The sequence below is a fragment of the Prionailurus bengalensis genome, chromosome C1, assembly GCF_016509475.1.
Source record: "Prionailurus bengalensis isolate Pbe53 chromosome C1, Fcat_Pben_1.1_paternal_pri, whole genome shotgun sequence".
Lineage (NCBI taxonomy): Eukaryota > Metazoa > Chordata > Mammalia > Carnivora > Felidae > Prionailurus > Prionailurus bengalensis.
This window is the reverse complement of record NC_057345.1, coordinates 219,936,841-219,949,325: the sequence shown is the minus strand read 5'-3', so window position 1 is coordinate 219,949,325 and position 12,485 is coordinate 219,936,841. Positions and strand designations below refer to the sequence as shown.

General features: G+C 54.2%; 1 protein-coding gene across 1 annotated transcript in view; it reads right to left on the bottom strand.

Annotated features, from left to right (window-relative positions):
* ESPNL (espin like) overlaps nt 1-12,485 on the bottom strand; it is a 28,928-nt gene that overhangs the window by 15,159 nt on the left and 1,284 nt on the right. The window contains exons 3-5 of the mRNA XM_043573378.1: nt 12,056-12,401; nt 10,313-10,499; nt 7,862-8,044 (exon numbers count right to left, since the gene is read on the bottom strand). Coding sequence (XP_043429313.1) covers nt 7,862-8,044; nt 10,313-10,499; nt 12,056-12,401 — 716 coding nt within the window. The remainder of the gene's footprint in view (nt 1-7,861; nt 8,045-10,312; nt 10,500-12,055; nt 12,402-12,485) is intronic.

The following is a 12,485-nucleotide window of genomic DNA, read 5'->3' as shown; positions in this document are numbered from 1 at the left end:
TAAACTATGAAAAGTGACGTGGTAGATTTGAGAAATGAGTATCAGTAGGTCAGGAGCATGGAAATAATAACCAAGTTAAAAATCAAAGCTGTAGGATTAGTAAACAGAAAAGTGGGCAGACGCAGCACAGACAGACAAAAAGATGTGAACAAAAACACCAGCAGACACAAGAAGGCCTAAAATATGTGTGGGGCACCTGAGTGGCTCAGTTGGTCGAGCGTCTGACTCTTGCTTTTGGCTCAAGTCATGATCTCACAGTTTGTGAGTTTGATCCCTGCAATGGCCTTCATGCTGACGGCATGAAGCCTGCTTGGGATTCTCTCCCCCTCTCTCTCTGCCCTTCCCCTGCTCTCTCTCTCTCTCTCTCTCTCTCTTTCTCTCAAAATAAATAAATAAACCTTAAAATTTTTTAAACAAATAAAATATGTGTAATAATAATCCCAGAAAGAGATGAGAAAGAGAATGGGTGCACAAGTCACTGAAGGGATAATGGCTGGGAATTTTATGGGACTTCTGGAAGCACCAAAGCACAAATTCAAGATGCTCAAGCAATCCCAACTAGAGAAATAAAAAGCATTCCAACTCTGGTCATAGTGAAATTGCAGAAAACCAAAGACAAAGTGAAAAACCTTAAAAGTGACAAGAGAAAGAATGATTATCTTCAAAACCATGGCCCCTCTCAGCTGACTTCTTTGTAGAAACCACAGGCAATGAATGAATGACATTTTCAAAGCGGTGAAAGAAATAAGCTGAAAAGATGAAGCTACAATTCTATACCCAGCAAAACTATTCTTCAATACTGACAATGGGATAAAGATGTTTCCAGGCAAACAAACAAAACAAAACAAAGAATTGGCCTGCAACAAACCCACACTAACAGAACATCTGAGGCATCGGCTTCAGACTGAGGGAAAGGGATCCTATATGGAAGGCTGGAGAAGCCAGAAAGAATGAAGATGACAAAATGGTAAATTTGTGGATAACTTTAAGCCTTTATTCCTTGACTGAATGGAAAACAGTAACGTCAGACAGTTTTTTTCTTAAAAATTTTTTTAACGTTTTATTTATTTTTGGGACAGAGAGAGACAGAGCATGAACGGGGGAGGGGCAGAGAGAGAGGGAGACACAGAATCAGAAGCAGGCTCCAGGCTCCGAGCCATCAGCCCAGAGCCTGACGCGGGGCTCGAACTCACGGACCGCGAGATCGTGACCTGGCTGCAGTCGGACGCTCAACCGACTGCGCCACCCAGGTGCCCCCAGTTTTTTTTAAACTGCAGAAAGAGAACACATTAAAAATGGTGACCCCATTGCATTGTAGCCTCATCGACACCCTGCAAACTTTCTTGCTCCCTTCCTTCTTGCTACTGGCCTCTAGGCTGTACCTTGAAAAGCTCAAGTCCATCTGTAGGGAGCTGGGGGTTGCCAGGGACCATCGTGCTCACCACATGGAGAAGGCTTTGCCCAAGAGATGGGGAGGCAAGTCCTTCCCATGTGCTTCATGGCACCAGGCACCATTCTGGAGCAACACGTGGACCACTGATTCAGTCCCAATGTCATCCTGTGAAGTTTGTTACTGTGCCTGCCATTACACAAGAGGACATGAGGCACGGAGAAGGACAAGAAGCCTCCCCAAGTTCGTACAGCTGGATTCACAGCAATGGCACTAAGACCCCATGATCTTCACAGGCACCCTAGACAGAGGAGCATCACAGGACAGTGCAGGGCTGGAAGAGACCTCGAGGAGAAGTTAGCCCAGAGTCCCCCATGCCATCAGTCCCAATGCCCCCTTTTTATTACAAATATTTTCTGATACCCCGTTCACTATTCTAACATGAACTCTAAATATAATGCAATTTGCTTGCACGTGTAATAATTATTATACATTTTTGAAAAATTTTTAATGTTTATTTATTTTAGAGAGAGACAGCACAAGCAGGGAAGGGGCAGAGAGAGAGGGAGAAACAGAACCTGAAGCAGGCTCCAGACTCTGAGCTGTCAGCACAGAGCCCGAGATGGGGCTGGAACCCATGAACCATGAGATCATGACCTGAGCCAAAGTTGGCTGCTCAACCGACTGAGCCACCCAGGCGCCCCTAATAATTACTCTATTTATATTTTATAAGTATGTATTAATAATCATTAGTGACATTCTATTAATAATAATTAATATATATTTTAAAAATTGCTACTACACTCTAATATACAGGAGAAAAGAAAAATAATTTATAATTTAAAAGACATGCATTTTGCTGTGTGAATGTTTGGGCACGAATGCACCGAAGACAAAGTCTGATGTCAGTATCGTGAAAAATTGAGAAAAGCATTGACATGGACAAAACAGATTACTGACTGTCCTGCTTAGGACACTCTGGTGGTTATTTCTGCCTTTCATTCACTGCCTTAGAGCCAACTACTCTGCAAGCTGTAAAAAAAAAAAAAAAAAAAAGTTCATATTATAAATGACTCTTGTCCAGAGAAAGGCAAAACACAAAATGTGTCCGGTGGAACGCAGCTGACTATTTCCCTGTCCATACTGACTGGTTTTGCATCTGTCTATTTGTAAATTCACTCCATCATTCCTTACCTGTGAAACATTTACTACCGACTATATGAATTACTTGTTTTCTCATTAATTAACGAGTTAAGTACACATCTTTGAAAGTCTCATTTTATAGTTGAATGAGCACCATGATTACAGGCGTTTTAAAAACCATCCTCCGATGTACCCACATGGAGAATAACTGATCTTACAGTTACACTTCAAACTGCGGAGACTCAAACATCAGTGATGCCATGTTCCCAGACAGTGAGTAGTTCTTACTAAAGTGCTAAATAAGACAAAATACTATCTGCCCTCAACACACACAGTGGGATCATTCTTGGGAAGGTCTTATGTGCACTAAAACTGAGAAATGTTGGGGTGTGTGTGTATTTAGATTCTGAGCTTAGATAATTACATATACTTGAGCTGGGTTCAAAGCCCAAGTAATTATAAACAGGTTTGCCACCTACATGCATGTCAGAGCCATTGGGGAATTGTGTGGGGTGGGAGACCCTCTGTCATTTTGTGCAGGGCTGCCCGGTGAATAGCAGGTCCCCTAGTGTCCCCTCCACCACAATGCACCTCGATCACTGGACCAACCAAAACCAGCCCTGAAATTTCCAACACCCGCCGCAGAGGGTGCTGCCCTGTTGAGAACCAAGTACTCCTTGGTCACGTACTAAGCAGGTGCTCAATCACTATGTGTTGGATGAGCGAGTATCTGAATGAAGGAGAGCGAACGGGTACACATCAGAGGGTCTGACCAATTAGCCTCTCACAGGCACAGGAAGTCGACCGAGGCGATCATGCTCAGAATGCCTTTAGGGACTCCTGCAATACTCAGGAAGCTCCCTTCTTGAATTAGCAGCAACTCGACGTTAGGTAGAGAACTACCAGGGAGTTATAATCACTTTCCTAAACCTTGAGGGAACCTCATTTACACCTGTCTTCTGTGGTTTCCTTCTCAACCTCGACACCAAAGCCCCAGATCACACCCCCTCTTATGGCAACTTCCTGCAGTGTGCCCTCCTCTCGAGATCCCGATCCCGTAGCAGCCTCCTGATGCAGCGTGAAAACTGCAGAGAGGCTGCAAGGCCTGCCACGGGGGACCGCTTGCTGCCAGCAGGAGCCCCTCCTCTCTGCTCCGTTCTAGCAGTCTGGCCACGTCTAGCCCTCTCCCTCGCCAGAAATCCCGCTCCTTCCCATGTTCAAATCACCTTGGTGAGAAGCATCGTCTCTATGAATTCTTCCTAGATGAGCTCAGCTAATGCTATTCGCACAGACAGTTCTTGAAATTGTATATTAGAATCACCTGGGGTGTTTTAAAAAAGTCCTGATACTTGGAGGCTCCAACTAGAGCCAATTAAGCCAGGAGGTCTGGGCAAGTGGAGCCCAGGTGTTAGGATATTCTACACCCGTCCTGGAGATTCCCAGGGTGCAGACAACTTCGAGAACCAGTGTGCCAGCACTATACAAAATGTTAGCAAATGAAATTCAGCTACATATAAGAGAGATAACGTATCACGATCAGGTGGAGTTTGCTCCAGGAATGCAAGGTTGGTTTAATACTGTTAAGGGTAATCAGAGTAGAAAGCAAGGTCTTGAAGAGCTATTTGCACACCCACTTCCGCTGCAGCATTGTTCACAGTAGCCGAGAGGTAAAAGCAACCCAAGTGCCCGCTGGGGGATGCACAAATAGAAGCGATGTGGTCCATCCACACACCGGACTATTAGTCTTAAAAGGGAAGGAAATTCTGTCTTGTGCTACAACATGGGTGAAACTTGAGGACATTCTGCTGAGTCAAACAAGCCAGTCACAAAAGGATAAATACTGTATGATTCCACTCATATGACATTCCTAGAGTAGTCAGTCACGCTCCTAGGGACAGAAAGTAGCAAGGCAGGTGCCAGGGGCTGAGGGAGGGGGAGTGGAGACACGTTCGATGGGGACGGAGTTTCAGTTTTGAGAGATCAGAACCCAGAGATCTGCCGTACAACAGTGTACATATAGTTTCCACCACCACGCTTAGAGATGGTTAGGAGGGTAAGTTCTATGTTGTGTATTTTTTACCTCAATTAAAAAAGCAAGTAAGTATGATTCGCACCATTCAAAGCATAAAGACCGTGATATAGTAAGACAAAAAATATGCTAAACAATCATTGCTCTCCTTTGGAAGCTGCTAGGACACCAGCTCTTTATTCCGAGGTTTTATTTTTTAAATCGGTGGGGGTGGGGCACCTGGTTGCTCAGTCAAGTTAAGCATCCGACTCGTGATTTTAGCTCAGGTTGTGATCTCACAGGTGTGAGGTGGAGCCCCAAACTGGGCTCCTCGCTGGGAGTGGAGCCTGCTTAAGATTCTCTCTCTCTCTCTCTCTCTCTCTCTCTCTCTCTCTCTCTCAAAACAGACAAACAAACAAACAAAAAAACAGGGGAGGGGGGGACTATCCCAGCTGAAGAACCTAAGGAGATACGAAGACCAAATGTAGTGTGAGGGGACACCCGGGTGGCTCAGTCTGTTAAGCATCTGATTTCGGCTCAGGTCATGATCTCATGGTCTGTGGGTTCGAGCCTCAAGTTGGGTTCTGCGCTGACAGCTCGGAGCCTGGAGCCTGCTTTGGATTCTGTGTCTCCCCGCTCATGCTCTCTCTCTCTCTCTCTCTCTCAAAAATAAACATTAAAAAAATTTTTTTTAATGTCGTGTGATATCTTGGAGGTAATTCTGGAGCAGAAAAAAGACATTAAGTAAAAAACTAAGGAGATCTGAATGAAGTATGGACTTTGTTTAGTAATACTGTATCAACTTTGGTTCATTAATTGTGACCAATACACCATGCGAATTAAGTTGCTAATGATAGGGGAAAATGGATGTGAGTCTGTGGGGATTCTTTGTATTCATGTCTCAATTGTTCTAGGAATCTAAAATCATTCTGAGCTATTATAAAATAAGCATTTATGGTAAAGTTGTGGGGGAGATCAAGCATTATCCTGTATTTCCTGGACGGAGTATATTTCTGGCACTGTTTATGGATTAAGAGCCTCAAGAGGCAAACCTATATAGTGTGTGGCCCTTGTTTAGCGATTACACTGTAGTCGGGGAAGGGGACGGGGGATGGCATCAGCAGGCTGGACGTGAGGTGACGGCACGACCTTACTATGAATTATTTTTAGTTGTGATGACGGTTTGAGGCTGTGATAAAAAAAACAAACAAACAAAGGGAGTCCTCATCTCTTGGAGACGTTTGCTAAAGAATTTTTCTCTTTCTTTCTTTCTTTCTTTCTTTCTTTCTTTCTTTCTTTCTTTCTTTCTTTCTCTTTCCTTTTCTTTATTATTTCTGAATAAAACAATGTGCTATCTCTGGTTTGCTCTTAAATAACCCAGTGGCAGGGGGAGGGGCTGAGGAAGGAACAGCGCCCAGACGGGTAAGTTCTTTTTTTTTTTTTTTTAATTTTTTTTTTAACGTTTATTTATTTTTGAGACAGACAGAGACAGAGCATGAACGGGGGAGGGTCAGAGAGAGAGGGAGACACAGAATCTGAAACAGGCTCCAGGCTCTGAGCTGTCACCACAGAGCCCGACACGGGGCTCGAACTCACGGACCGCGAGATCATGACCTGAGCCGAAGTCAGACACTTAACTGACTGAGCCACCCAGGTACCCCTAGATGGGCAAGTTCTGATCCCATGCTCTTTTGTGGGTTTAGAATTTCCAGAACGAAAAGATTGAAAGGAAATCTGTTCTCGGCTTTGCGGCCTGAGTTATTTTATGTTTGTATGAAGGAGGCTCGGACTCTTGGCTCATCTGGTCGACTTCTTGGGCTCGTGTAGAGCGTTTCATTTTAAGGAAGCCCCCGCTGTGGCCGCCGTTCTCAGCCGCACCGACTGGCTGGGCTCAGGGCTCCTCCGGTCCCTCTGAACTCGGGGTTCCCTCACCTCCTTGGACCCTTCTGTTGTCACGTAGCGGGACAAAAAGCAAGACCGACTCACCCTCTTCTCCCAGGCCTGCCGAGGACTGTCTGGCCCCACCTGAGGCTCGCCCTGCCCTCCGACCCGCTGTCGCCTCCCTGTCTAGGTAGGGGATGGAAGCTGGGGGGCGAGCCTGGAGGGCCAAGTGGTGGCCTGGAGGAGGAGGGAGGGAGGATAGCTGGAGCGGAGCGAGGGGAGGAGCAGAGAGTCAGAGGAAGACGATTTCCAACGAGCGGCTGTGCGCTGGGACGGGGGCTCCTTCGCCTTCTTTGAAAGGGACGAGCGTCTTCCCGTGACTCTTGCTTGTGACGGTTGCTCTTCCTTGACACCTCTGACACCGGGCCACCTGGGCCCCGGGGACACTGTGGCTTCCGGCCGGGAGCAGCCGTCTCCAAGCATAGACCCCAAATGGGATACCTAGCTGCAGCCGATAAAGCCCTCCCTCTCGACTGGCCTGCCTGGCACCTTGCAGCAGGCTGGGCCCTGGGGGGCCGTGGGAGGCGCCCCCCCCCCTTTGGAGACCACTATATGGGGCTGGGGGTGGGGCAGGTGTGGTTTGCTCTTAGATATTCTCTGGTCCTGCCTTTACGTGAGGTCTCTGTGCTGGTGGTGCCCGTGCAGGGGCCAGGTGCTGAGGGCTGGGTCTGTTCTCAGTGTTGGGCCTTCCTTAAATATTTATTTTTTGATTTTTAAAGTTTCTTTACTTACTTTGAGAGAGAAACACAGCATGTGAGCAGGGGAGGGGCAGAGAGAGAGGGAGACATATAGAGACAATCCCAAGCAGTGGGATTCGAACTCAGGAACCTCAAGACCATGATCTGAGCCGAGATCAAGAGCCGGACGCTTAACTGGCTGGGCCATGCGGGCGTCCCTGGGCCTTAAATATTTAAACATCACCCCTTCCTACTCCAGGGTGTCTGCTTCCTGGAGACTGGGCCATGTGAGTCCCCAAGATTTGCCGGATAAAGCAAAAGGGCTAACCCCGCACCCCTGCTCGGCCCGGCCCCCCAGTGCTCACAGCAGAGCGCAGCAGCCGAGGGCTGGCCTGGGAGGGCCCTCGTGGAGCCCAAACCCCGGGACGACACACACCGGGGGTCTCTGTGCAAAGCAGGGGTAGGCACGGAGGGGAGAGTGTGGATTTTGCCCCCAGATAAATCAGAGTCTGGATCCTGGGCAGTGACTGCCCCTCTGAGCCTCACTTCGCCATCTGTAAAAGGGGAATCAGGACACCTCTCCTACAGGGATGAATAACTTAGATAGTCAGCGTCTGGGCGTGGCAAGCTTTCTGAGGCTCCTGGGCTCTACTGCGCGGCACCCCCCCCCCACCCCCCTACCCTCCACCTCGCCTGCCTTACCTCCAACTGCCCGTTCTCTGCTGCATCGTGGAGAGGGGTCCCACCCCAGGAGTCTGTCATGACGGGGGCACCCATCAGCAGGAGCCGGTCTAGAATGGGTGTGTGGCCGCCTCGAGCTGCAAAGTGGAGGGCCGTGGCCCCCTCGTTATCCCGTGCCGCCAGGCCAATGTCGGTGAACGTGACCTGGGGGAGGTGAGGGAGAGAGACCAGCTGAGCAGGTGACCACTCCCAGGGAGGGTGGTGTAGTCGGGAGGGAGCCCAGCACAGAAGAGGGAGGCCACCTTCCCCCGGAAGCCCCGGGGACAGCCATGTGACCCAGGCTGCTAGGGAAACGCGAGGGGCTCTTCTAGGCAAATTCTGCCTTCCTGGTGGAAGGGGCTGGGGGGGTGTGGTGTCTTTTTCTTTTCTCCCTCTTCCTGCCTTGCATGTGCCCGGCTTTCACCATAAAGGAAAGGCCAGGAGAAGAGTAGGGATGCAGCCTGATGGGGCTGGGGGCTGATCCGAAGTCAGTGGCCTTTGCTGCTTCTATGTGGGAGGGACAGCAAGAAGGACATCTAGCCCAGCTGTGGCCTGCAGCCAAGAGCACTGCAGGAAGCCAACAGTGATCTGGGAACAGAGCCCACCCATCGGCCCCAAGGGAGGGGCTGCCCAGCCCTGGAGACAGTGAACCGGGTTAGAGGCGGCAGGCAGACGGGCCAGGAGGCCATCTGGAAAGACCTTTCTGGGCCTCAGGGCCCATGGCCCCGGCTGCTCCTTCCCTGGGATGAGCCCCTGGTGCTCCCTGGGGCTCAGTGGACACTCTTCCCTCCTGCCCATCCTCCCCACCCCCGCTGCTGCCTCCAGCTGCTACTTCTGCCCCAGCAAAGCCCCATGGCTCAGCTCCGTGATGTCAGCGCCTGCCTGTGCACGGCTCTATGGCCAGAGATGCCAGGACTCGGGTCAGGAATCCAGGTGTGGGGACAGGCACATTGGTGGCGTCAGAACCGCAGGAGAGGGCATGTGAGGACAAGTCCACAGGGAGGCTAGGGCCGGGCTGCAGGGCTCTCTCCTGGGAGTGGAGCGGGCTGGAGCAGGAGTAGCTGCGGGAAGGCAGCCCCGCAGGGACACGGCCCGGGGACACGCCTGGGGATACGGCCTGCAGATGCGCCCCTGCTAGGTGCCTCGGGGGCCCAAGAGCCAGCCTAGGAGGCAGAGCGGCAAAGGGAGGCCGGAGGCAAATGCTGGCAGCCTCATAGGCCAAAGCGGGTGGCTGGACTTCATCCCGAGGCCGGGGGAAATCATTTCTTCCTCGTTCATTCATCTGCTAGATAAACATCCCCAGAGCCCTTACTATGGCCAGGAATGTGGTCCCTGCCTCCCAGAGGCAAATTTACAGTGTATCAGGTGTTGGTGCCATGGAGGAAAGACAGCAGGACAGCAGGACAGAGGGCTGCGTGGGTGGCGCCACGAACATGGGGGGACCAGGCAGACATGTGGAAGCTGCTCGGGGAGTGAGGCCAGCCTACTGGAGGAAGAGCCGGGAGCCGCAGCCCTGTGGGGAGCAAGGGCAGTTCTGAGCCAGGAAGGGCTCTGTCCTCTCCACCAGCGGCCAGCGCGACCTTCAGACCGGTCACTCCTGGCTCAGAGTCCTCTGGGGCTCCCAGGTCCCTCAGGAAGGAGCCCCGGTTCTCTCGCTTTCCCTGCTCACTCTGCCCCACAAATCAGGCTCCCCCCAGCTTGGACTGAATGCCAGGCCCACCTCCTCCTCGCTCTGGGCGCCGCCCCTTGCCCAGCCACCCCCTTTTTGGGCCTACCTCCTGCCCCTCCTCAGGGAGACCCCCCCACACACACACACACTCTGAGACTCCACTGGGCCTGTGCAATGAACCCTCGAGGATCCCAGAGACCTCGCCTGGTCTGGTTTCCTGAGGCGGGGGCACATCCTGGAAAAAGGCACCCCTGCCCCAACCTGGGCCACTCTGTTCTGGGGCTCCCGGCTTCCTTCTGGAAGCAGGCCTGAATCGCCCCTCCATGGGTCCAGAAGGGAAGAGACAGGGACTGGCCCAGGACAGTTGGGCCCAGCACACCCCAACAAGTGGCCTAACGGCAGGGCCAGGAACTGCCACCGCCTGGTGCTGGCTTCAGAGCACCTGGGTGTCCCCAACCCCGAGAGCCCCCAGGACTCCTGGGGAAGGGGCCACAGTCCTGCAGGGGACTGCCAGTCAGAGCTGGGGGCTCCAGGCGGCACTCCCTGAGTGCACACGTGGGGGCCCAGAGCGATGGCCGGGCACATCTGACCCCCCAACAACCCTGTGTGTCCCCAGTTTTCCTGTGGGCAGACTGAGACCCAGAGAAGTGGAGCCCCCGGCCTGGCCAGGCCCTGCTTGCTTGGGGGTGACTCTGCGGCCAGGGAAGGAACGGGTGCCAGCCTTCCGGGACCCCCTTCTGTCCACACCCCCGGCACCCCCTTACCAGCCAGACGACAAGCGAGTAGTGGCCACGGGCAGCAGCAGCGTGCAGCACGCTCATGCCGTCGAGGGCACGCAGGTGCACGTCGGCTCCGCAGTCCTTCACCAGGAACTGGGCCAGGTGCAGGTGGCCCTCCTGGCAGGCCAGGTAGAGCGGGGAGGCACCACTGCGTGTCCGCTGGTTCACGCCACTACGGGGGAAGGTGAGGTGAGAGGGTGTTTGGCGGGGCCTGCAGGAGGCAGGGGGCTGCCCCCAGCCAAAGGCCCAGGTCAAGGGGAGGGGAGGCCCAGCACTTGACCAGCCTGTTTGCGCCCAGCCCCACCTTACTGGCCACCTGTAGGGTTGTACAGGCTGTGCACTGCTCAAGGACACCATGGCGCCCCTCCCCCCACCACTGGAATCCTGGAATCCAGCTGCGCGCACTCCCCATCAAGCTGTTAAGCTGTTCACGGTGCTGGGGATTTGCTGGGAGGGGGCACGTCTTAGGGGTGAATAGCCTAGTGGGGCCCGCAGCAGGCAGGTCATTGAACCTCCAGAGCCCAGGCCCTGCTCTGCAAAGCGTCCAGGGCCTGGCATCCAAATCCCGGGCCCTGGCATGGATTCTCCAATCCCACTCTGCCTCTGTGTGGCTGCAGGGCCCGATGAGTTCTTGGTCCCTAGTGAAATGCTACAGGGAGGGGCAGTCCCTTACCCAAGGCCACCCCATCCCCTGGTGACACAGACTTCACCTCTGGCTCCCGTGGCCAGTGCCAGGTGGGAATGTGGACCCTCGGGCGTGAGACATCACGTGCACACTTGTGTGTTTTGATGTGAAATCTCCAGGTTTTCAATGGTAGAAACTACTTTAAAAATGGTGAATCTAAGAGACACTGTGTGGCTGGCCAGGCCCCAGGCGCCCAGAGAGTGTCCGTAGAAGCAAGTCCCCAAGACCTTCCCCGAGGGGTTGGGATCAGAAGGCACAGATCAGCGTTCCACCGCTGATCTGTCACCGCTGATCGGTCAGCCGAAGAGCCAGCCATCCCAACAAGAGGCCCCCGAGGAGACGGGCACGGCCGGAGGTAGGCGGCTTCTGGGGAGACAGGCTAGGTCAGGTGTGGGGTGGACATTAAGTCCCACACCCAGCCAGGACAGCAGCCCTGGGAACAGGCGGTGGGAAGGCCGCGTGCATGGGACCCCCAGATGGCCCGTCACCGTGCCCACGGCATCCTTTATGTGGGGCAAGGACTGGAGAGCACTCACAATGAGGATGGGGACTGTGCTGCCCCCTGCCACACCCAGCTCACCCACCCACCAACTCCGGGCAGCGGGCACAGGGCCACCAGGACGAGATGGGCCATCCTGGAGGGGTTCCCGGGGTGAGAATGGGGCAATGCGGCATTATAACCCTGACAGGGACCTCAGTCCCCTCCTGAGCGCACTGTTGGGCCTCTGCTCCCTTCAGGTGAGCTGAGGGGCCCCACCTTCCCAGCTGGGGCAACCTAGGACCTGGGGTGGCCCCGAGGCAGAGCCGGGAGCCGCCTGAGCATCACAGGGAGCTTCCTGGCTGTCCCCGCTGCCCCTCCACACAGCAAGAACGCGCCCCAGTCTGCCTGCCCCACCTGTCCTGGCACCTGCACTGCCCTCGGCCTGCAGGATCAACGTTCTTCCCTGCCGCCTGTCCCCCGAGCCTCCTCCGCCCCCACGGCGCAGCCTCCTCAGAGGCCAGCACTCCCCAGTGGCCGCACTGGCGGCGCCCTGGGTCCTCACCTGCCGTGGGCGGCCGCCAGGAGCTTCAGGCAGGTCAGGTCCCCACTGACGGCCGCGTGGTGCAGCGGCAAGGCCCCCTCCAGAGTCTCCAGCGTGGCCGCGTGGCCCTCTCGGAGCAGCCACTGCACCAGCACGGGGTGTGCGAAGCGGGCGGCCAGGTGCAGCGGGGACACCCCCGAGTCGTCTTGGTCCTGCGGGGGCACAGAGGGGCCGTGAGCCGTGGCAGGTCCGGACCCACCCCTGCCGGGCGGCACCCTCCAGCGCCAGAGCCGGCCGCCCAGCCCACACTGCCCGCCCGCCCACCCGCAGCTCCCGCTCTTACCCCCTGCTGGCTGGGCCAGCTGACCTGCTCGAGGGAGGAGGCGGGGTGTGGGCCCACGTCCAGGCCTCCTGGGGCCAAACCCATGACCCCACTGCACCCCGGCCTCTC